Raw genomic sequence first — 26,370 nt, 5'->3', positions numbered from 1 at the left:
AATTTGTCTTCAATGTGTTTAATTGTAGCCAGATTTCAGGACAAGTGACTATTTCTCCTCTTATTCAAGCCTGAAAAAAGACAGCTTTTTACTCCTGGAAGTTCACTGCAGTTAATATTATGGATGAAGAAGAAATCCGAAACTGTAATGGGAAACAAATTAATCTACAGATAATTCTGATTTTCAAAAGACAAACTGTCTGTAGCTCAAAGTCAAAATCTAAAAATGTCACTATAGAAATGTTCGTTACAGAAGTTTATACTTGCAAAATTGTCCTGGTAGCATCTGGAAAAGATTAGATCAGCATGATTTTTTGGTGGGTTTACTACTGATATGATGTCCTGCAATTTCGAACTGACTCAGTTTTGAAAATTATAGTGTTAATTTGTTCTGTACTTGCAATTTATACAACCATAATACTGTAATTGTACCAACACTATTAATATTTTGTGAAATTCTTAATTGGAGTCATCATTTTTGCATAATAAATAAATAAATCTTTATATATATATATGTGATCATGTTTAAACCTAAACTCAAACTGTATATTTTATTGCTATGACAAATTCTGAATTTTAAAAATTGAGAGAAATGATTTGATTTTACTAGGTCTTTTTTTTTCTTCTCCTTTTGAGGAGCTTGTGACCTATGGCAATTTCTATATTTCTATTTAGAAATTTAATTTAATAAAATCAGTAGTAAATTCAAAAACTATATTTTTTTGGTATTTTTCCAGATGCTGCTGGTGAGTTTTTGTAACTTGAATTATTACTCAGAAAATTTACAGTTTGTTTTCACTTCTTTTGAGGCAACCTTTTGGTATGCAAGTGTCCTGTTATAAATATACTGTTGAGAAGTCTTTTTCTAATACACACAAAGGCAGTGCGAGGTTGCAAAGTCCTAAACACAGTTTGAACATGGGTACATTTTATTAAATTAAATTTAGATTCTCTTCTTTACGATACTACAGGCTGATGCTTTTCTGTTAACATACTATTGGAATGTTATGTTTCTGAAATGAATTTGTGAGGAAAAAATACCAGTTGCTTAAGTAACCCATGTAAGTCTCAATAATTTTTAACCATTCCTAAGGCATATATGGATTTCTTATGAACATCAGTATAATTCGGTTTAGCTTTTCTGGATTTTTAACAAGCACTCACCTAGAAAAATAAGAGTGTTTTGATAATAATCTTGTAACATGAGTTCAGTATTTCGCAGGGTGTGAATGCATATCTTACGTGACAATAACAAGATGTTGGAAGCCGTGTCAGGAAACAGAAACTTCTTAATTAAGTACTTGTTTCTGTAAGCCCTATGATTTTGTGTTTGTTTGGATCTTTTTTATTTGCTTCTTTTTTATTTTTGTTTGTTAGTGATGGATAGAGATAGCAGTGACTGTAAGTATCTGACCTTTTAGCAGTACTTTTGTACCAGAAAGGTCTCATCATCAAGTACTGAGATACTTTAAGAAGTTAGGAATGAATTTCAAGCAGTTGAGTCAGGTGTCTCTCCTCTCTTTCCTCCTTGCTGCCAATCTCTTACTTTCCCTCCCCTACCCATCACACCCACATACCCTGATGTCAGGAGACCACTGAAATTTCAGTAAAACTTGACGTATGGAATGAAATTAACAGAAAAATGATGCCAGCATCCCTACAGATGGCCTATTGCAACATCCCCTCACACACTCTTTTTCAAGCACCCACAGACCTTCAGTGAATGTCTTCCTCCATCCTCTCCAAATGTAGCAGATTCCCTTTGCCTGGGAGAGGGACTAGCAGCAGCAAAAGGGGAGATAAACAGTACTGTCGTCTGTCTCCAATCTCTACATGTCCTCTGTTGGGTGAACCATGCAAATAATGCTGCCCTGGATATCCCATGGGGAGAGAGGTGGCACCTATTTTTGGTGACATTTATAGTTTCATTCTTTTAGAATCAGAGTATCATTCTGGCATTTGAATAATTCTTGTCAACATTTGTAAGCAGGGAAGATCAAAGGTCATGTTAACAACAAGGAAACAAAAGAAATCAAATAACTCTGGCTGCTGAATATATAGAATATCCTGGGATATAAAGGGCCATATTAACATGTGTGTTTGCTTTTTGATGTTTACAAAATATACTGTTGCACTTCCAATAGGGAGGTAATGTAGTTTTCAAGTGTATAATTTTGATATCTTTTTTTAGCATTTTCAATGTCACCCTGCTCTTAAAGTGCAGACATAAACAGAGACATTGGTTGGTGTGAACCTAGTTGTAGAAGTGAAATCTTGAAAATAATTGAGCTCAGAAAAGCAGCAGACAAAATTATGTTATTCACTAAAAAACTGTTGCATCTTGTAACCAAAGTAGTTCAGAATATCCATGTTCCTGACATGCTCAGAAGTCCAAAAGAAACAAGTGGCTCTAGCTGTAGTCTTTCTGGGAAACAAATGAGTTCATGCCACTACAACACTTTCCAGACACAGAGAAATTCAAATTCCTCTTTTACTGACACCTTTCAAAGGCAAAGATAAACCTGGACGTTATCACAGTTAGACTGTCAGTCACTGACATTTACTATGGCTAGTTTCTTTGAAAGATGAGTGTCTTAATTTACTAAGCATTTTCTAGAATATCCAGATCTGATGGATGTGGAAGGAACAATACATGGATTCAATTCTATCAGTTATAGCCATTCAAAACTCATTGAGCCATCAGCGGGTCAGAACTAGGTCTGCTTGTGAAAAAATAGCAGATGTACATTTTATTAGTGTTTAACTGTTGAGTATTTCAAATAATGTGAAATGAGACATATAGCAGCATACCATAACTCTTTGTTTCACTAAGGGAGATCTGGTCATAGACTTCCTATAATACAAAATACTAGATTAAATCTTAGAACATACTGAAACAATAACACCAACAAAGTATTTCTGGAGTTATACGATCAAATCATAACCTAAACATCAGTTAAATCAGCCTCTCTGAAATAGTTATTTATTTATAATTTATTATAAAATCAATAAAAACAGTAACTAAATTGACAATGGTTTGTATTTTACATACATTTCCCAAGGAAGACAAAACCCATTGAACTTTCCATGATAAATAATTCACTGCTCAGCTGCACAACTGAGTTGAGAAAGATCAGTCTGAATAGTTTATCTCACAAGGTACAATGGATCAGCAGTTAACTGGACTAGACCCAAAGCAGACATCAGTAGCTTTGAATACACACGTGTTACATACAAAACAATGTCTGGCTTATAACTGAAGATTCTATTGAACAAGAAATTCTGAAAGCTGAACTGTGACCTGTATATGAGACTAACTGTGTATTTGAAGATGGCACAAACTTAACTGGTTGACTCTTGCCTGAAATAAATTGTGTACAAAAATTTCAAACACCATCTGCAAAATGTGCAAACTATGTTTTGGTTTTGATAATGTAAGGATAACAGGAATAGAAGTTTCTGATCTTAGCTGGCTCAAAAATTCATGCAGATTTACTGAGCTGCAGAGACTTTAGGTTATGGTAGTATTTCATCTTAACCTTAGAAATAAAGTGTAGTTTTGCTACAATTGCTAATAATTCAGAATTTGCTGTCTACCTCAAACACACATTTGACTAATGTGATAACCTGGGGTGTACTATGAGCTAAATAACACCTCTAGTCCTACCTAGTAAATAGTGTCACAGATTTTTTTCAGAGGAAGTATTGGGAATGACAAAGCATTGTCCTTGTCTATGGCAGAATTTTGGCATTCCAGTTGACGCAGCAGGAAGGGGTTGGAGGAAATGGCAGGCCAGAGGCTGTTCTGACTGCATTCTTTCAGAGTAACCACAAGATGGTGCCTTTTAATTTCTCAGAAGGAAATTTAATTGTTACTTTTTAATAGAATTTATGTCACAATGCTCACCTATTTTTTAATTGCAGCCATTCTAAAAAATGCTAAAGGCTTGTATTCTTTCCTATTGTTTATGATACAAACATCTAATTATGTCATCTGTTTGGAAACATGTTATTAAGCAGACCTTTTTTATCTAGCCAGTCTTGACAATAAATGCTCAGTCATTTGCATTTTATAATTGCATTTGATGGTGAATGACCTGCTCCCTGGTTTTAACAGGCACTCAGAGGGCAGTGAATAAGCAATGTTAGAAACAGAAGCCATTTAAAACAATTACTATGTCCTTTTTTTTTTTTTTTTTCAGTTGATGTGCTTCAATGTGTTATGGGTTTATGTCCATTTCATACATTTAATTTTGTATAGCTCATGTTATTATGATAAAAGCCAGGGAAAATACTGACCTTGAAGACCATTAAAATTTAGCGTAATATATTGAAGATTCTCAGTTTGATAATTTATTGACCTTTCCTTCTTTTTTTTTTTTTTCCTTAAAAAAATAAGTCTTCTCTGAGGTTATTTCCATTTTTTTACCATCTTCACACAGTGATTAGATATTACTATAAGTGTCAGCTGTGTGGTAGAAACTACTTGTGCACTGCTGAAAATTTTAGGATGAAATTCACAGTATTGCTGAAGGCAGTGTCAAGAATATATAGAACATTGCTTATTGTCACCCTTGCAAATGATTGTCCTTGTACCTATCCTGGTCATGGTTTCTTTGGAGAAAGTGGCATTGGCTTGAGAAATTATCTTGAAACCTGGTTTTATTAATGTAGTGGACCAACATCCTTCCCAAGAGGAAAGGAGGGACCAAGGGCTACAATGCTGAAAAACCTATTGTGCTGTAACCATATACAGTTGACACCACATCCTGATTGTTCTTCTCTCAAATACAGTTTAAGTGTTCTTGATTTGTTTACATGAAGTTAGTGTAAATGCTAACATGAGTTATTTGTCAAGGTCCTTCAACAATCCGCACATTATGTCTAAAAATGTTTCTTTTTAGAATTGAGGTGAGCATACATGTAACTTGTCCTATAAGGAATGGTCTTACAGGAAGAAGTTAATCAATACTGAAATATTCTGGATGCTTCTTTATCAGCAGGATACGTAGAAAGTATTTCCATCTTTGTTTTAATTGTTATCTTATCAGCGCAGCACAAAATTACCACAATAATTTAATATGATTTTTAGGATCCATTCTCACTTTACTACAATATTTTATGGTTTGTGCTTTTTTTCTGAATTTTTCTAAATTAGTTTTCTTTAAAGTGTTTTTCATTACTTTCTCAAAAAATTCAGTTATATCAGTGTTATTGGAGTTCAGAGAATATTCCTAATAGTTTAATATCAAAAGCCTTTGTTATCTGGGACAGTATTTATAATAGTTTTGGAACAACCCCAAAGTGAATCCCAGACTAGTGATTTTTTTTATTTTTTTTTTTCCCAGGGGGAGGTAAGTTTAAAAAATTTTAAAGTGGAAAAGCCTGTTCCTCAGGCTACAATAAAAAAAAAAGAATGTGGGCATTCTTGGTAAATCAAAGTAAAAGCTTTGGGATTTATATCCTAAGTAAGTTTTATACAACATACAGTCAGTGATGTAGTCTGTATTGTCATGTCATGTTTTGTAACGGAGTAACCTCAGAATTTTTAATATTGGCTGGGAAAAGCAGCAGCAACTGTGACAGCTCATAAAAAGAAATGTTTTCCCAACTTTAGCACGTTGCATTCTGCAGATATGCAGTTGGAAAATTGGGAACTTCTATCATCCTGTACTCCCTAGAGCACTGTATGTGGATGTATAGACTTGTATGGTTAATTTATGTGTGTGTAACTGTACAGATTACTTGAAGTTGAGGTATTAATTATAATTAAATGCCCCCTTGGAAACCACCTAAGTACAAATTAGAGGATATTTTCTAATGGAAGGAACTGTTACAAAAAACAACAAAACAAAACAAAAAACCAAAATCAAACCCATAACCCCCCCCCCTTTCACAGAAAAAAAAGATATGAAAATACAAAAATGGAAAAAATGGAAAAAAGCAATTTGACTGACTGTAGCATTTAAAAAATAATTTGCAAACAATAAAACATTAAAAACATGATCTCTATTTTGATATTTGATTGCAGCTCAACCAATATCTATTTGCTAATGGACCTTGATTCTGAGGTATTTTTAATATCTTAATTTGTATCATTCAAGAAACAAAGGACAGAAAGAATAGAAATGAATTAAAGCTGACCATGGCACAAGTACAAATGTAGGAATACAATTTCAGGAAGCTCGCTATCACTCCATAGATATTCATCAAAGATCATGGCTTAACTTGCAAGTCTGACTTATGGAATAATTTATGTTTGACAAAAATTTAAAGTTGTATGAAAACATTTTTTGGAAACCCTCACATGTTTACTTTCTAGCAAGTATAGTTCACTCTCCTTCATCAATAGAAAGAAGAAACATTCACATTATATAATTGTTGGCTCCTCTGAAGAAAGTATGTTCTTCATTCTCAAGGAAAAAAAATTCAATTATAAACATTCATGTCTTTCTAATAATTTTTCATTGTATTCCCCTAAATATTACTTTAACACATCATCTATACAAATACTTTAATATATAAATATTAATCTTTGAATTAATCAGTTATACTATAGCTAAGTCTAGTAGCAAACACATTTTAATTCATGTGATTTAGATTACTTTGACTTTTGCATAAACCAGCAGAGTAACAACAAGCACTTCCAGTGGCCTTTTAGATTGAGAAAATATCCTAGACTGCCAGATGAAACCATGTAATTATAAAGAAATGGTTGCTAACTGTTTTGATATTATGTAGTGCAATACAACTATAATAGTCAGTGTTTCCAAAACAGTAGAAATGGTGGCATTAAGTTATTACTAATACTCTCTCTGTGTTCAATGTGATTTGAGGCCATGCCAAATTTTATATTAGATTTATACTATCACACTGAACTATAAAACTCATATAAATTTTTACAATGGATAATGTACAGTGGACTTCAGCTCAGCAAACCTTAAAAAAAGCTGTTTGGATACAGCTGAACTCAGGTAAGAAAGGTTACATGTGTCTGTAAGATAGACTATTTCAAATTAAACTATATGGTGTTACATACAATATTTTAATTGAGATAGCTGCATACTCCAAAGGATTAATTACATATCAGCATTACTTCCTTTCACCATGTCTGAAGATCAACAAACTTGACCTTCCTTGGATGAACAGAGAATCAATTCAGATCTAGGATCAAAAATGATTTAACAGTTGAGTGAACTTTCACATCCAGTGGCTGAGAGTGCAAGATCTCAGGTGACTGATTTCAGTGCAATCAAGATCACCTCTACTGAAAGCCAGAGAAATACCCTGCACAGCTGTGATCACAACATATAGCACCTTTAAAATGTTGTATTGGATATCATTTTAAATCAGATAGGTAGTACCATATTTATTTATTTGGTCAGTGGCAGCTACATGGCTGAAGTACTATGAATTGCTGTCAACACTTATTAAACACCTGGCAGTCATTTGTAGCCATTGTCCAGGGATACTGGACTGCAGTATTATGTTCTGGAAGAAGACCTGGACTAGTGTGGCAAGCTTCACACTGGTAGAAATTATTGTCACTGGCTGAAACACGAGTGGCAAATAGTATTTATCACTACTGATCCAATTTGAAAACCCAGAACCAAACTTAAGAACCTGGAGAAATCTGAGACTGTAAGCCTCTTTCACAAGAGGTGGAACTGAATAATAAGGGTAGATAATGTCTTCTGAATGCCTCCCTTTCTTGTCCAACATAGCACCTATCTCCCTGGATTAAGCTGTCATCATACCCCTATTTCAGCCAGGTACTGGAAGCACAAAATGACTGCACCATCCTGGTCTGACAAGAGAGTAGGACTGTGTATCATCTGCGTGCCGATGACACCACAGCCCAAATTATTTCATTATCTCCTCAGTGGCCTCATATACATGTTGAAAGGAGAGATGACAGGATGAAACCTTGTGGAATCCTGCATGAGAGAGAGCCCTCGGGGTTGATGAGCAATTGCCCTATGCCATCCTCTGGGATTTCTCTGAGAGGAAAGAGTGGAACCACACAAGTGCAATCCCATCTGCCCCAGCCTAGGTCCACAGGTGAGTCAGAAAAACATCATGGTCAGTGCGATGGCCAGAAAGGCTGCTGGCAGAGCTAAACAAAGTCACCTTTGAAAAAGCTTTCTGCACTGATAGGAGTTCCCCATCAGCCACAAGAACTAGTGTAGTTGTCAGGATGCACTCAGACTGGAAACCAGGTTAAACAGTTTCAGAAGACTTTAAATAGACTCAGACTTGCTTTACCAGACATCTCTGTATTCCACCAGAGAACATTTTATTTTGTCAGGAAATAAAGTTTAGAATTTGAGAGTAGCTGAATTGTTTTTTTTCGACATCAATTCATAATTTATTTAAGGCAACTGGAATCTTATTGTCCCACTGGGAGATACTAACAATGTATGCTAGAAGTGGCCTGGAATGAGGTCCTGTATGCCATCTAAGTTCATCGCATAACTCTAAAACTCAGTGAGCACTTCAGCCCGTGGAAGATTATATCAGTTGTTTTGTTACAGGAAGGATCAGTCCCATCAGATTCTTGTTGATCATCTCCATACAATAGCTAGAAACATCCTTGAAACAATCAGCATTCAACCCAGTCAAGCTGTCTGGAACAACTCTACAGTCTTGATTTTGTAGATACTGTGGTGGAAGCAAAGATTAATTTATGGAATTAAAATTTTCATTTTGCTTGATATTATTGTCTTTATTTGAGCAAGCAATGAAATCTCTCATACAGTTTGTCTGGAAAATAACTTCTTAAAATGGCTACTCATTCCACTGTTACCAATAATTGCTAAATTTGAAATTGAGAATTGGTGATATGTTCAGCTAATTGGTGTGAGCTTAATCTGCAGTGTACTTGCGCATTATCCTTGCAATGGATTGAAAATGCCTTACATCAGAAAAGTCTGTGGCAGAATGTTTTTAATGTAACCATATTATAGAGAGATATATTTGTGTGTACATATATATGTGTACAACCTGCGATCAACAATCATATCTAAGACTAGGTATATAACTAAGCAACCTAAAAATCTGATCATTACAAGCACACTTTAACATCTTTTGAAATGGTAACGCTTCAGCTACAATGAACTATGATTTCTCTTTTTCTGAGGTTATTTTCATTCCGTTAATTGTTCATGTCTGTGATCCTAAGTCAACATTTTGCTATGATTCATGTTTCTGTCTAGGGTGTTTAAGATTGACAGGTTTTCCATATACACATTCAAAATCCCTGGAGGAGTGGCATATGGAAGCAGAAACTGAATAGGAGGGAGGGTCAGGGTAGGGCTGTGCATTCATTCTCGGATAACTCCAAGAGGATAAAAACCAGTTTGGTTTATATATCTTACTAGATGCTAGAACACTAACCTGTAACATAGCATGACAATGCAGGATTACTGCTGTTACTGCTTTAAGAAAATTAAAGAAGGCTTCAAATAATATCTGACACAATACTGGAAGGAAAGAACTTCTGAGTAAACCTTACAGTTTTTTATTGAATGTTGACAGTCAACTTTATATTAACTTCATCAAAGAGGGGGAAAAAAACCCATAAAATATAAAGCGATCGGAGACTTTTATATTTAAAACACTCACTTAAATCAGAATGTTAAGGGTGGTGCAGGAATGCCATTCCTGTCTTCCTGTTGCATTTTTAGGTGGTTAAAAGCAAAATCTATGCTGATAGTTTTGTAATTCTATGTCTAACAAATGCTCATATGATTTCTAATTACCTTTCTAAATTCCTGTAGAGCAATATAATGAAAACAGTTTAAATATTGTCTACCTTTCATATTATTGCATACATGCAAAGATACTTTTTTTTTTTTTTTTTTTTTTCTCAAACAGTAAAGCCATGCACAAGCTATCTAGATTTTAAACAGTGGTAACATTTCACAAAATTATCATCTTGATTCTACGTGACTTGTGAGCAGTCAGCTGTGGCAAAGAATGAAAGAGGTTGCTTCTTTACTCTTCTTAAGGAGATGAGATTTTTCAGAATGGCTTTGTGTTAAAAGGAGAACTACAGTTCTGATTAAAATTTTCTTTTGTACACTTGAACTTCCCACATAGAATTGCAGCTCTTTTTTTCTAATATAGCAATTTGCTGCAACAAAATAGATGCACTTAACTGCACTATTGTTTAGAGAACTGTACGCCTTCCTTCAACTCTTCTACTATTTGATTATATCTAAGATGACTTGGAGGCAGCATTTATCTGCTGGTAACATGTAAGAAGACAACGTATGATTGTGTAAGTGTTGGTGAAAAATCAATAATAGCTGATATTCTCGTAACATGCCTGCAGTGTGAAAGGTAAGTTGGGGGCAAAAGGTTATTTTCTTTGAATTATGTGGAGAGTCTTGTAACATATACTAGAAGTGTTCAATGGACAACGGTTTTGAAAAATAGTCTGTAAGTTCTGTAAAATTTCACTGCTTTTCCCTAACAATCTGAATTCAGGATCAAGACATTGGATTATATTTTCTAAAATCATATCTGAAAATGTCATTTATCTGTCACAAAAATGTATTTTAGAGCTGCTTCTTTTTTTCTTGTCTTATTACTCCAAAAGCTGTATTCTGACAGTGAAAGAACACAAAGTTTAACTGTACAGAAAATGGAGACTATACACAGATTCGAATTGAAATGAGACAAGAAAAGATTTTCTATTAAAAAAAAGATTAAACATAAAGAAATCCTTCATTAACTTTATTTGAATATGATTTTGGAATATGTGGAAAACTCTTCCTTGTTTTTCTCAGATAGAACCCAAATAAGAATAAGGATCCAGGTCATGAACTTCTACATAGCCTTGAATTACTCTTTTTTAAAATATATTACTATTTCAGTGAGTTAAATTTGAAAAAAAAAAAGATATGTAATATTTCTCTTAGCGATCAGTTACCAAATCAATGGTACTGTCTGGCAGCTAATACTGTTTACTATTTTTAGACATTTGATATTTTAAAAGACAGCATAGATAAAAAACTTAGTAAATGAAGTAATTAAATCGTATTTTTAATACAATATATGCAGATAAGTTCCCATTAACTTAATTTATACAAAATAATTTGAAAACACAGAATGGAAGAATTTTCTATATAAAATAACTATCTCAATATTGTGTTAACTTCCTTTATAAGACTGTCAGTCTTGCCAACATTTCTTATTTAATGAGTTTTCAGATCCAGGTAAAGTTCTCAGACAAAATGTGTTGGCAAGTTTCTTAAGATCTCATTTTCAGGATATTTCACAATGTTGGCATCAAGTGCACGTATCTTCTTACCTCTTGGCTATTGATTGTAATCCTGTTCCTAAAAATTTATACCCTTTGGTAAGTGTTTGCAGATCTTTGCAAAAGGTTTTGGTGGATTGATGCATCTTGAAAAGGATTCACTCTGTTTTGGCACTCTTGTTAGATGTCTTGGCAAAAAAAGACAAGGGACACAATCTTGAAAGTGTTAAGTCCTAATGCATCATTTTTAAATTTAGAAGGATTTTGTTCCTCAGAATGTTTCAGTTAGGTCTTTGATTCCAGAGGTGAGAGCCATATAATGGCTGGAGGTGGTGTAACATTGAGATTTGCAGCATTTACTTCTTAATGGATTCCCCGTGAAATTCCTGAGTTATGTGCTAGGTTCCCCATATAGTGAAAATACCAAGATCTGCAAGTCTTAGCAATTTAGCCTGTAAGCCATTAAGGAATATTAAATTAAATCTTGCCCTTTTAAAAGGTTTCAGAGTTAATTTCAGATTCATAATCATAACTGCAGTTCTGATGTTAAGCAACAGCACTTTCTTAAAAAAAGAGAAGGTCTAAGAGAATATTCTCTTCTGAAGTACAGCTGGATAAGAAGGAGGTACAGTTTCCTGCTTTCTACTCAATGCTAAGCAAAGATAACTTGTGCATGAAGATCTGACATATTACAGCTCAGACCATGGAATTAGAAATTTTAGCCACCTCATTCACACAATGAAAACCATAGCTGTGTCTTGGATGTCAACCCAGTTCACCAGAACGTTTTTAAAAGGGATTGTTACTGAGTGTCCATTGCAGAAGTCACACCAGCCAGAAATGCCAGCCACAAACGATGAGTTTTGTCTTGAACTTTGACCTCTGAAGGAGTTGTGCATGCAACAGAGACATATACTTTCCTCTCCTTTGGATTCACAACTTAAATCGTTCTTAGCTGTAGGTGGCTAAACCCTTTCTATCATAAATTGAGTAGTCATTCCTTTATTTCAAACTGAGACAGGGAAAGGAATGTTTGAAAGGAAGGCTATCACAGCCAGAGTGAGATTACCCTTTCCTTCCCACCGGCCTATTCCCTTATTCATGCAAAGGATTAGGGAAGAGGGCACTTGTTCAGGATTTGGGGAATTCAGGTTCAGTTCCAACACATGACTAAGACAACTCATGTTTGCACTCTTTTGCACTAAACAGGATTTTGCATAAAAATATTGAAGTCACCACTGAAATGGGAACTACCACTGAAGCCTTTCTTCTGCCACTGTGTGCTCTAATACCTAATCTACAGAACAAGACATGTTCTTCCTCTCTCCCGTTCTGCCTCTGTTAATTGCTTCAGTGAAAGGTGGAACAGGACCAGTAGGTGGAAACTGCAAGTGTTTTTACCTTGAAATGGTCTAATGTTTGTAGGTTATAGTCCTTTGCTGATACTCTGAAGCTTAAATCTCCTCCAACAGAAGACGCTATTGAATTGATGCTCTGTAATGTATCTTACATTCAGCTCTAATGCTCCAGCTGATGAATGGCTGCACAGAAAAAAGTTGTAATGTCTGTCATGTGTCCTCGTTTAGCAGTTGTGACTTTTTTTGAGGAACTTGATTTCTTAGGTCCTTTCAGAGTACACCTACTGCATTGATGACCTTATGCATGGAGAACTTCAGCACGAATTCTGATGAGATCCAGGACTAAGCAAGCACCAATGTGTTTAGCAGAATTTCTACTGACTGTTGCAAAATGCCAAACCTATAAAGCTCAATGTGGAAAACTGAGTGCCTTACTGCTCAGAGTGCCTTCAGCCCTGGAGGTTGGAAGCTGAATGTAGATTTTGATAAGCACAGTTTCAATGAGGGTCCCAAAGATCTAGGTAGGATGGGGTGCTTAAATATTTTCTGGATCTAATCTCCAAACTCCTGGTTTATATGAACAATGGAGATGTAACGGTTTAAAAATAAAGCAGAGTTCTTGATTTGGGAGATAAATTAGACTGTTATGTATTGACTGATGATCTGCCACTAATCACACAAAATCAAACAATGATCAAGAGATATTTACAGTAATTCTAGGTGCTCTGTCTCTGGTTTATTTTTTGTTTCTTTTTCCAGATCATTTACCTGGACTGGAGATTAGTTATTAAGAAAACAAAATACAAAAGGCTAAATTATACCTCAAATTAGCTTTGGGTGACAGCCATTGTCAGGGGCTTGTCATAACATCTCAGGCTCTGGGATATGTTATTGAGTTGATTCCATCAGCTGGAAAACATTGAAGTTAAAGTATATGAAAAAAATGATTAATTCACAGACCCCAAAACTGAGACTTGTCTTCCTTACTTCCATATTTCATCCAATTCTCATACTCATCCAATATTCATCCATATTTCTCCAATTCTCACACTGAGGAGAGGCTAATTGCTCAGCACATTGTTAGAAGTTGAAAATTCAGTCAGACTGAGGGAATAAGGGAGATTTTGTTATATTTTTCAAATTTCTTGCACTATACAATGGAAAAAGGGCTTTGAGGATCTAGCTTTTGATGAAAACATGTTAATAAATTGTTTTTCTTATAATATGTTCTTCATGAAGATCAACAAAACTGAATTTTTTTTGCAAATATATACTCTGCAAAAGACAGTCAGTATTGGAAGAAGTGTTTAGAAACAGAGAATATTAAAAATAATGGAGTAGATAATAATTTTCAGTAATGAGTCTGCATTTTAACAGTATTTAAGCACTAATTTAGGTAAACTTCCTATACTAAGGCTTGTTGATTTGTTGAGGAACAACTATTTAAATCATATAGCAATTAAATTATTATTTTGAAATATGGGCAAGGAGATTTTACTGAATACCTAATATACATGTTACATTCAGATGCTATCCTGTAAGGCTAACCTATGTTAACAGAACATCTGTTTGAAATATTTTTATGTATCATACGCATCCATAGTTAGTAGCTGCCAGATAAATAATTGTAGAGACAAGGTGATTTTTTCACTGAGTCATCACAGCTTGATAAGTCATTTTAGTATGTGATGCATTTTTAAAAGACAGCAATTTCTAATGAGCTCCAGTCTGAGACAAAGCACTTACAGGACTGACAAGACTGTGCCAATAGAGTGAATCTGCTTCTAGACATTGCAGCTAGACATTTCTTACAGATTTTTTTTTTCTTCCTCTATTTTCCTCTGTAGAGGTCCTTCTGTAGTGCCATGGTAGAGGAGCTAAGGATGTCTCTGAAGTGTCAGCGTCGATTAAAACACAAGCCACAGGCCCCCGTTATTGTGAAGACAGAAGAAGTTATCAACATGCACACATTTAACGACAGAAGGTTGCCGGGTAAAGAAACCATGGCATAGAGCTGGGAAGCCAAATACCCCAAGCACAAACTGTCATCTTTTTTCCAAACAACCTTGCGAGAATGTTTCCTGTGGAAATATGCAACCTGTGCAAAATAAAATGAGTTACCTCATGCCGCTGTGTCTATGAACTAGAGACTCTGTGATCTCAGCAGTTGCAATGGCCAGACTCGAATCACAAGCATCATGGATCAACCAAGTTATGCGGGGTTACACTGTTCGTCATGGGTTTCCACCATTCTAAATGAATGAATGTTCCATGTGAGTTTTGTGGCTGGTTTCAAATGCAGTCTCAGTGAGAAATTACAGGTTCCTTTTGAAGTTCAACGGTTGCCAGGAGATGGAGAATAAATGTCCAAAACGATACTAACCATGGAAGGAGTCTAGTAAAAGTAATATCTCAGAACTGTAGTGGAACAAGAAACCATATGTTCTTCTGAACTTCCAAGCATGGAAGAGTTGGTAACTGCTGGTAGACTGAAACTACCATCTGGACAGGCAATATGAGCTTCCTGGATGGGAAAAATATTAAAGTGAAGAAACATGAATCCCATGAATAGAAGGATAAATACAAGGATGCTCACCTGCTTTTTGGACTGTCTGTGTCACTGAACTAAGTAAATAAATATTAATTTTTTTTTAAAAAAAGATCAGTAACTTAAATTTGTCTGGGCTGGAACTTTGATCTAAAAAAAACAACAAAAAAAATCCATAATTTTGACCCAATTTTTAGATGAATGAGTTTCCTTAGTACAAAGGAATGTATCTTACAACCTTTAGATATAAGCAATTACTTTTTTTCTTTAATTGTGAAAAAAGGGAGGGGGGCGGGAAGCAGTGTATTTCACACATAGAGGGCTTGCATTTTAGCCTGCATGGGTTTTGAAACCCTTGTTCCTGCTACTAATTGAACTCAATGGAGCCTGTGCAATTCTCGCTAATATTGGATGTGGGATGGGTCACCTAAAAGAAGTGAATGTGGAGAACTTTAAGGAGGACTGCATTTTTCAATACAGTCACAGTACTAAATGAACAAAATTCTTGAGCAGTTTTTTTCTTCAAAAAAAAATGTTCAGGTTTATTTGTGGAAATGCAAGATTTCTATGAAAATAGTTTTTGTATGGAAATTTTTGTAATACTTTTTATCAACAAAATAAGAACATGTGTTTCTGTCAGGGGTGTGATGCCAAGCATGAATGGTAGTGCGTGTGCACCACCAACGTTTGGTGAAAAATATTTTTATCAAGAAAAAGGAATCTTAGAAGAGACATATTTTCAAGTTAGATAATATAAAAAATAGGTGCACTACCACCACTGCTTACCATGCTACACCCCTGGTTTCCACTAGGCTGATAACATGCTGTCATGAACAATTGTGTGTAAATGGTAAAAGACACAGACCTCTTGACCACATTGTGATAAAGGTTAAAGTGCACTCAGTTTGCTGTTTGAATCCAATGCACAAAATTAAAAAAAAAAAAAAAGCATTAAAATTATGTCAGTTTTAGTTGTTTTGTTCTTGCTGTGTGATATGAGCAACACATGTACAGTACTTTATGTCAGTACTGGTACGTAACCTCAGCTTAGTGCCCTATCCTGCTGATTCTTGCTACTAAATGTGTCCAGACAGTTTGCTTGGATTTCTGAGAGAAGCCAGTACAGAACATTGTGATAAGTTTTTGCGGGATCTGGCTCTTAGCTGTTTCAAAGCTAATTTATATGTCCTGCTTGTGGTGAGTTCCTGAACATAACATTTTGAAATACTGCCCTACCGATGCTGAATCTTGCACCTCTGTCTACTGTAAATTTATTTGTATCTCAAAAAAATGTATAGGATGGGCTATGTAGGAATGTTATGTCAACCAAAAAAAGATTATGAAGATGGTCTTTATATGGAAAATATTTCATTTGATTAATTTAAAAAAAAACCAATTATCATAGATAATCAGTCATTGGTGGGTAATGAGATGATTTGTTTACTGGGGCTTAATTTAATCATCATCTTTCTATCACAGGAATAGAAGTTATATCATTCAAATTGTAGAAATTATATCATGAAATCTGGGGGGAAGGGGGAGGTTTGTGTCTGCTACCCAGTTCTCATAAATCTTCATAGAGACTGAGCTGGCCATTTCCATTGTGAACAGGGACTGAGAAAACAAATTCTCTTATATTTGTGAGAGTTTCATCCCCATTCATGTGATTACAAAGAACAGGTTTTCTTTGTCTGAAGTATAAACAAGATAAAAACACCTTCAGCAAAGATTCTGAAAATGAGTATACTTACGTAATACATATTTAAGTTTAAGTTGATTCTTTAAAATAAAAAGGGGAAGAAAGCAACTGTCATACAACACAATGAAAACTCCTAATTATGATGGTTTGGAATGGAAAAAAAAAATTGGCTATTGCATTTGATTGATGATTTACAATAAAATTTGTAAAATCATGTAATAAAATGCTGTATTATATTCAAACAAACCTTTCTTTTCTCCATTAAGGGTGTTGAAATAAGCAGGATTCCATTCTCACCTTGATGCACATGGCTAATTCTCATTAAGCTTTATGTGAGCCAAAGTAAGTGTGAATGCTGAATATGTCCCAAATGTTTTATTGGGTCAAAGTCCCCCAAGGAACAAAAATCCTTACACAGAAGTAGTGTGGCTTAATTAAGATTTCAGTGAGAATTTCAGCCTTCCATTATTAAGGGAAATATCTGAAGTAACTGGAGATTTGTATTTAAGAGCAAGACTAGAAATGCATGGCTACACAGATTCATAGTAGGATAATGGCTTTTTTTAAAAATCATACACTAATTCATACTGTTACTTTGCTGTGCATTAGTAATTATTTCTGTATTTTCACAGGAAAATAAGACATTTAAGGAAAAATTACTAACAAAGAGTTGACATCCAAAGTAGTAGAAAATACTACTGGTAGTTTTGTACTCAAAAAAACTCAATGGTTAATTTTCCCTTCACTGTTGTGAAGGAACTCCTCAATTCTGAAGAAAACTTTCACATTTTGAAAGGCCTCTCTGAACGCTTATTCCCAAATTCCCAAATTCTCATGTAGTATCAATTTCTAGTGTCATTGAAATCAATGGACTACACCAGCTAAAATCAAGTGAGTATCTGGCCCATGAAGATTCAGAATCAGTACATAACTGCTTTATGTGGTTTCATATAATAACTCAATTAGTCTGTTGATTTCCCAGGACAGGATGATGGGTGCTTCTCTGACTAACCTTGAATGTCACTCTAGAGAAGACTTTTAAAGCGGTTATAACTCAATTATATGGTGCTACTTTGTGGGTAACAATTAGAGGTAAAAACTGAACAGGACTTTTGTTTTTTTTTTTTTTTTTTAACTCTGTTTCAAGGAAGATAGACATCTATAATCTTTAAGGACTGTCAAGACACACAATTTAGATCTTCAGGTTGTCTCAGCATGGCTATATAGCAATACATAACTATGTGGATATTACAGAATAAATGACAGAAAAACCCTTCAGCTTATTGATAAGTGTCATTTCTGAAGGACTGGTAATGAAAACGCTGAGCTAAATAGTTGGATGAAATCAAGTGGTGCTTTATAATAAAAGAGGATTTGGCCTGTTATAGACATCAGCAGGCCATTTCACAGTATTCTCACATTACATAAACACAAACATATCCAGGGAGTATCTGGAAGGTTTTGTATGAGATATTACTTTCTGAAGTTTCTATCTCAATTTTCAGTTGAAGAATTCAGTATAGGTTTGAAAGAACCTTTTCTTTCATGTTTATATTATTTGAGGCTCTGTGCATTAATCCTTCCTGGTTTCATCCATAAAGCCTTCCAAAAAACCAAAAACACTGTTAAGCCCTACTACACTAACTAGTTAGTATTTCAGAATGGAAAAGACATAATTTATGAAGAAAAAAACCCCACCAACTCCAAAGCCTCAAATAGAAGTAGGAGAAGTGCCCTGATATTCTACAATATAAAAATGTTTTCAGGAAAAAAGAGTTATGAGCAGAGGTAGTGGCATACAAAGAGGTAAAAGATAATGCTATTAAATAATTTCTGTATTATGATTATCTTAAGGATATTAGAAAAATATTTAAAGTACTTTAAACACAACTTTACTTAGTCTCCAAATACATTAGAGTCTCCAAATACATCAACAATCACAAAATACGGTGATTGAAATACTGACTACTTTGAAAGCAGTGTCAAAACTCCTACTTCAGAGGAATCAAAATTTTGTCAAATACAGCCCTAAATGTGTACTGATACAGTATTAAAGACAAGATAAGATACCAGCCTGCATTGAGATGTACAGTAGCAATTGTTCTTTTTGTCATATTTTCAAAGATGTGTAGGAACAGAAAGGATCGCTGAGGCTGTCTCATCTGACATCCAAGATCATTGCTTTCCAACCTCAAATATGTTAGTGTCCTGTTCCCTTCCAGTCTTGCCTCTCTGATTTCCTACAGCACCTCTGACACTTTCAAATTTATTTTCAAATCCCTTTTCTTCCGGCTTTCCTAGAAAATGTAGTTCTAATTAAAAATAAAGTTACTCAAGAACCTCATCTCCCCAGTTTGTATTCACCAAGATGAACACACTAGCTTTTCATGTGACTGTAATCTAATTGTCCTTCTTTTCATTTACTACCCCTCTCTGTCCCCTGCCTGTGTTATCTTCTCCTGTTGTTCTTGTATTTGCCTAGACTGTAAGCTCTTAGGGGGCAGGGAATCTGTCTTTGATTTGTTCTGTGTAGCACCATGAACTATGGAGCTATATAAATAATAAAAAAGTAGATCTTCTTAAATGATGTTTGAAGTGATAGTGATCTGATTGACTGCCAGTCTAGTAATATATTGTTTTAGCTCATTGCCTGAAATCTTAATCACTACAGCAATAGAATAATCAAAAAATAAAAATAATAAAACCAACCCAAAGAAGCCATCATGCTGACTCATCTTGCTGGAAATTTCCCTACATGGTTGGGATATAGGCATATAGAACATCATGTCCATATAGCTTCTATAAGAGTTTTAATATGAAATCAGCTGCATTAAAAATTGAAAAAAAAAGTCTAACACATAAAAAGAAGGGTTATATGCAGAATGACATTTGCAAAAGAGAACTTTTAATTGGTTTAATCTTGGAAAAACTATGATTAAGCAATTTGTTAAGTTGAACACCAGGCACCTTACCTTCCTTGATTGTATCTGTCCACTTAGATCAACAAGCTTCTCAACGTCAAAATCTATGCCAATGTTATTTTATTAATTATTTTATGGACATAATTAGAAATTTTCTATGAAAGATAATTCTAATTAAAACTAAAGATATACTTCCTCTTGTTCCTATCCAACAACATTAGCCTTCTATGATTGCTAGAATTGTGGGAATTTGACAAAAAAGCTAACTGTAGATAAACAAAAGGAAACAATGCATCTGATCTTGAGGACAAACATATCAGCTTTCTCTTTTACCTTTTTCTTCTTCAAGGAATGCCACTCTGTAGTGATGAACTTTATTTTTCTGAATGTTGAAGTGTACACTGGAAATTAGACATAGACATGTCTTTCAGGAATTCTCAGAGCCAAGAGAATGCTTTTTTTTCCTTGTCATAGAAAGTATGCATAGTTTTTCTAGCTCGTTAGTCAATCTAGCATGAGCTAAAAATAATGGAAAAATCTTAAGAGTTCCTTCCTTGCTATGATTGTAGGAGTTTTTCCTGGAGGAAATAAGATGCTTAGTCTTACATTAAACTTAGCTGAAAAATTATATGAAAACATTGAAGACTGGTAAAAGTTTGAGCTATTGTTAGTGTTCCTTGGGCTACATCATCCACCACAGACCAAATTCATAATGATTTGGTTTTGAAGGTACAATTTCAAACCTTATGATGTATTTATGACAAAGGTTGTCTCTTGCCAGTCTCCCACAAGTAGACTGCTGGCTGCTAAGCCCAGGGAGTGGAAAGCAACCTGACACAGTGATGGTAACCATATCATTCTCTTTATGTTTTAACCATGCTAACTGGCTGGGCCATTGAGATTCAGGTCGATCAATAGAAATTTCTGATAGGTACATCTGCTAAACCATTCTATGCATTAATGTCTATACTGAAAATATCCATTTGTGATAAGTAAAAATTACTTGTGAACTTATAGAGGCATCTCTTAGACACAAAATCACAAAATCATTGAGTTTTTTAATTTCTGAGTCCAATGACTTCTCCAGATGGAAGGACCTTCTGCAGAGCGTTGAGTACAACACCCCATGTCAAAGCAGGGTCAACTAGAGCAGATTGCCCAGGTTGTTGTCCAGTTAGGTTGTGAATATTTCCAAGGATGGAAACAGAGAGGTTGTGGTGTTCAGTTACACTTACAGTGAAAAATATTTTTTTTTCCTCACATTTAAAGGTAATTTCTGGCATTTCAGTTTGTGCTCACAGCCTCTTATCATCTCACTGGACACCACTGAGAGTCTGGTTGTATCTTCGTCCCATCAGATTCTGATGAGCCTTCTCTTCTCCAGGCTGAGACATCCCGGGTGTCTCAACCTCTCCCTATATGACAGATGCTTGATCCCTTAACCATCTTTGTGGCCCTTTGCTGGAGGCCATACTCTGTCATGTCCCTGTCTCTCTTGTACTGGGGAGCCCAGAACTGGACCCAGCAGTCTAGATGCATCTCACCAGAAGGGAAAGGATCACTTTCTTAGACCTGCTGGCAATGTTCTTCCTAAGGCAAACAAGGGTTCTGTTGTTGCTCTTAGCTGCAAGGGCACATTGCTGGCTCATGTTCAGTATGTTGTCCACCAGGACACCCAGGTCCTTCTCTGCAAAGCTGGTTTCTAATTACTTGACCCCCATCCTGGGCTGGTGCATGGAGTTATTCTTTCCCAGGTGCAGGACTTGTCATTTCCCTTTGTTCGTCTTCATGAAGTTCCTGTTGGCCCATATCTCCAGCCTGTTGAGGTCCCTCTGAAAAACATCTGCTTTATCAACCACTTCTTTGTGTAATGTGCATATTAGGATGCACTCTGTCCCATCATACAGGTCATTAATGAAGATGTTAAACAGTATGAGACCCAGTATCGACCCTTTGGATATATCACTAGTTACTGGCCTGTGGCTGGACTTTCTGCTACTGATTTAACCCTTTGACCATGACAGTTAGTCCAGTTTTCAATCTGCCTTACTGTTCACTGACTTAGTCCATACTTCATCAGTTTTTCTGTGAGGTTGTTATGGGGGTTAATGCTGAGAATCTGGTTAAAGTAAAAATAAACAACATCCACTGTTCTTCCCTCAACCATGAAGCCAGTCCTCTCATTATAGAAGGCTATCAGGTTGGTTAGACATGATTTCCCCTTTGTAAGTCCATGCTGACTACTTCCAGTCACCTTCTTGTCTTTAATATGTTTGGAAATATTTTCCAGGAGGATTTTCTCCATCACCTTCCCAGGGATGGAGATGGGGCTTATGAGCCTGTAGTTTGACACATCCTCCTTATTGCCCTTCATGAAGTTATGAGTGACATTTTCTTTCTTCCAGTCAGGCATCTCTGCCAACCACGATGAGCTTTCAAAGCTTATCAAGAGTGACCTCACAATGACATCCATCAGCTCCCTCAGACTTTTCCAAAGGCCAAATTCTGCTCTCCTGAAAGCCAGGATTATGATCCAAATTTTGCCCTGATCCTTTTCCCTCAGAATCATGAAATCCATCACCTGTAGCCAATACTGTCTCACACCCTGATTCTTCCATGTTTGTAAGTATGAGATCCAGCGGAGATGCTCTCCTCTTGACTCTTCCAACACTTGTGTCAGGACTTTATCATCAAAACACTGTAGAAATCTCACGGGTTGATTGTGCCCTGCTGTGTTGTCTCTTCAGAAGATATCAGGGTGCTTCAAGTCCCCATGAGGACTTGAAGGGTTTGCGAACATGAGGCTTCTTCCAGTTGTTTGTGGTAAAAAACCACAAACAATATAATAAATCAATTAGCTATTCTTAAACTGTTGCTCTGAAAAAACACTACAAGGTGCCATTATATTTTAAATGGATGATACAATGAAGTATGGTCTTTTTAACAAGCTATCCATGGATGAGTAATTGTTAGATGAACTACAAGGAGTCTGATTCTAGGATATAATTGAATGACCTGATTTTCCATCTGTTTGTTAGGATGTTGGGCTCTTAACTCATTATAGTTAATATTGACATCTTTGACACTAAAATTGAACAGTGTGAGCTTTGCTTGAATGTCCTAAATGCTACAGGCCTTGAGTTTAACCAAGTTTATGTATCTCACTTGTTAGGAAAAGGTTACGATAACTAGATAATTGCTCCTAAGCCCAGTGAGTTCAGCACCCCATTGGTGGCACAGATTCATTTTTAAAATGGATGCTGTCCCTGGTCAGCCATTTTTCATAGCAATTAATTATGAAGGTGACTGAGTATGTTGTAATCATACCACTTATCTAACACCTTGCCCAGCTTAAATGAAATTAATGAGAATTTTAACAGAATATTTGGGCTGGTAAATTACAGCAATTGATATGTGTTAGTCCACATTAGCCTGTGTTGCTCAGGGCTTACTCATATATGGTATGGTGGGATTATTCATGAACTATATATATTGATGCACTGACTGCTACATGAAACTTACTTTCTTGGCCTCCTAGGCTGTATCTTTTCAAAGTGACAAATGGATGTGTGAAGATAAGCAGGATAAGTAAATGTAGTTTAAGTTATTTATTTCAAAACGTGTTAGGAGATGGGTCTAAAAATTATAAATATGGCATGAAAATATAAATATTGATTTATCTACCAAAGACTTGTTGTTAAGGCACTCATTAAAATTCAGTGTATAAAAAGGCAGATAATATTGCCTATTCTTGAGTGAAATTTGTTTTATAGGCTTCTCATTAGCAATCTTTAATCCTGTTTCTAAACTTTCATCAATCTCTCTTTAAACCTGTCAGATAACCAGCAAGTGGCTGATAAGAGGTTTCATCATTTACTTCTCTTAAATTTTCTTTTTAATAATCTAGATGATTCATAATTACAATTGAGTACATTTTTGTCTGCTAGTTTAATTATGAAAGCCTTGCAGTGTATCAGTTTCTTTAAAGACTTTCAAATAACTAAATTATGCATAATTTTTGTTATAAATCTGAAATAATTGCTCAAAATTATGGATTTTTTTAAGAAAGTTTTCAAAGATGTAGCCCATGTCCTTTTTAAATACTGGAGACTGTTAAAACAGCTTGTGGATTAAATTTACTCATATATTTTTATCTCCATCTGTTGGAGATGCAGATATTTTGTTTGTGTTCCTCAATACCTGTAAACAAAATTTTTGGTTTAACTTTCCTTGTAATAGTTTTACTTAGTACATATATTTCCAGTGGGGATCTTCATTACAGTGTTTGATTTCCTACAGCATTAATATTTACATCCTCATAATGACCTCAAAGGGTATTGCTTTCCAATTTGTGGAATGGAGTAAGTGACACAATGAAAAGTGAGTTGCTTAAAATTAGACAGAAAGTGTGTGTTTGCAGTCTCCTAAATCCTTACTTAATATGGGTAGATTGTGGTTACATGGCTGTTTGAATACAGCATAAATCCAGGTTGCTGCCAAAAGGATTCTGTTCTTTCTCCATTTTCTAGTCTTTTAACCACATTCCCTCCTTTGGGCCATCATACTTTTTTTTTTTTTTTTTTTTTTTTTTTTTTGTGGCCATATGATGAGAGGGATCTCTGCTCCTGCAGAAAACTAACTGAGAATGAAAAGGAGGGAAGGAAGATGAGTTTCCAGCTCATGAGAAGCCTTAGTGAGCTATGCATTATCACAACCAACTGCTGTAGGCAATGAGAGCAATCTAGTCTCCCCTATGTAAAGATCCCTTTTTTCCCCAAGTTGTAACAAAAATAGTACAAGAGCACATTTCTGTACTTGAAGAGAACTGGAAAATTATGCTGGATTGTGTGAGTTCTATCACAACTTTAGTAACAGGAAGCCTGGCCCTGGCATCGCAGCTGGGGTGCCTGTTCAACTTGGATGCCAGCCAGCCCTCCTACGTACAGCTGTTTTGGGAAGGGGGGCCCTGCAGCAGGTGACCCCCCAGCACCTCTGCTAATGAGCACCCAGAGTTGCTCTGTACGCTTTCCCTGACTTGGTATCAGGTGCTCAAGCCAGCCAAGTCCTAGTTTTCAGCTCTGTTCAGTGTGAGGACTCAGTACTCTCTCTGACTTGTTTGAAGCTGGAGTACTGCAAATGGAGTGAGGAGACTGCAACAGAGCAGAGGGAAAATCACAACATATGTTTGGTTTGGGGACAGAAAAAGACACTGACGGTATCACCACTTTTGAATGGCTTTGAATCAGAATTTTCCTTTTCTGGACCATCTTAAGCCTAATGCTGTTTTCCAAAGCAGTCACCAGCTATTAGTATTTTAATTACTATTCTATGTAGTGAAACATAGATACCCACAAGCACAAATAATAAACATTCCTGGGGAAAAGAAAAAAGAAAGTCTCTACAGTGCCCAAAAAAGTATGCTGTTAAATTGCTTGAAGGCACAATTTTTCAGATCATGTTTTATTTTTTATTGTTGTCGTTTTATCTCTCCTTTTCCCTGGTATTTATTCTTCTTCCTTTATCACTGTAAGAGAGAACTATGATTTGTGGAAAGCTCACTTTTATTCCATATCCATTCTTCCCTGGTATCTTCAGATTCTGCTATCCAGACTCTCTCTGGGACAGAAATATAGCAATACTTAGTTTTCTTCAGTACAGACCAGGTCTCTTTCAAGTTTATACTGCTTTGCCTGCTATTACTCTCCTAGTAACTTCTGTATGTTAATAAGGATAGCATTAGTTTTTGAGAAACTATATCTCACTTAACGCATAATAATACATTTTCCAGAGAGAAAGAAAAATCCACGTCTCATTTCTGTAAAAAAACCCACAAAATGGTGACATCTTCTGCAACACAAACATAAAATGAAAATAATTTTGCATTTGTCTTTATGAGAACGTGGGAGTGTTTCTCTGTAGTTTGATTTCTATGCACAGAAAAAATGAAACCAATAAATTGGTAATAAGTGGCTCTGTTCAGTGACATGAAGAAATCTCTAGGAAACATATAATCAGCCAAACCAATTCCGCTTGCACTGTAGATGTGTCAGACCCTGACCAAAGTTTTGTTCACTCCACCCAAATCTGCCTGACGGTATGATCAACCATGTAGTTTTTCATTACAGAAATCCTGATGTTGATTTAGCTTACACCAAAGTCTGATTTAATCCCTTATGGTCTCAAGGCTCCTGTTTCATAAATCAAGCTTTGTACTAAACACACTTTGTCTCTAATCAAGATTCAAGAACATGATCCTTTTTTATTCAAACAGTTGTTAAGCATCCCCATCTCCCAAAAGGATATTACTTCTTTTTTAGCCCTGCTGTAGGTATTCTGGAGTGGAAAAAGAGAGCCCCATTGTCCCTTTTTCACAGAGCTCTAGATAGGCCACAGCCTGCAGATAGACTTCTGCATAAGCTCTGCATTTGGAAAATGAGCCAAAATTGTCTGTTGTGGATAGCAGGGCATGGGACATCTCCACTACAGAAGCAGACAGAGCCTCTGCATAACTGTGAGCTTGTCAGGGAAGGACCTGAAGGTGCATTTGCATCTTCATGAAGTTTCTTATAACTTCTCTAG

At 35.6% G+C, this 26,370-nt stretch overlaps 1 protein-coding gene across 5 annotated transcripts in view; it reads left to right on the top strand.

Annotated features, from left to right (window-relative positions):
• Positions 1–19,454, top strand: part of GRIK2 (glutamate ionotropic receptor kainate type subunit 2) — a 445,391-nt gene extending 425,937 nt beyond the window's left edge. For 4 of the 5 annotated variants that reach the window (XM_074819452.1, XM_074819453.1, XM_074819455.1 and 1 more), the window contains one exon: positions 14,471–19,454. In XM_074819452.1, coding sequence (XP_074675553.1) covers positions 14,471–14,635 — 165 coding nt within the window. In that variant the 3' untranslated portion in view covers positions 14,636–19,454. Of the gene's footprint in view, positions 1–28; positions 379–14,470 lie in introns of those variants that run through there. The other variant, XM_074819454.1, reaches the window with a different exon arrangement.
• The last annotated feature ends 6,916 nt before the right edge of the window (positions 19,455–26,370 follow it).

This window comes from Strix aluco, chromosome 3 (assembly GCF_031877795.1).
Source record: "Strix aluco isolate bStrAlu1 chromosome 3, bStrAlu1.hap1, whole genome shotgun sequence".
Classification (NCBI taxonomy): domain Eukaryota; kingdom Metazoa; phylum Chordata; class Aves; order Strigiformes; family Strigidae; genus Strix; species Strix aluco.
Note: the sequence above shows the minus strand (reverse complement) of the source record. Positions and strands in the feature narration are given on the sequence as shown.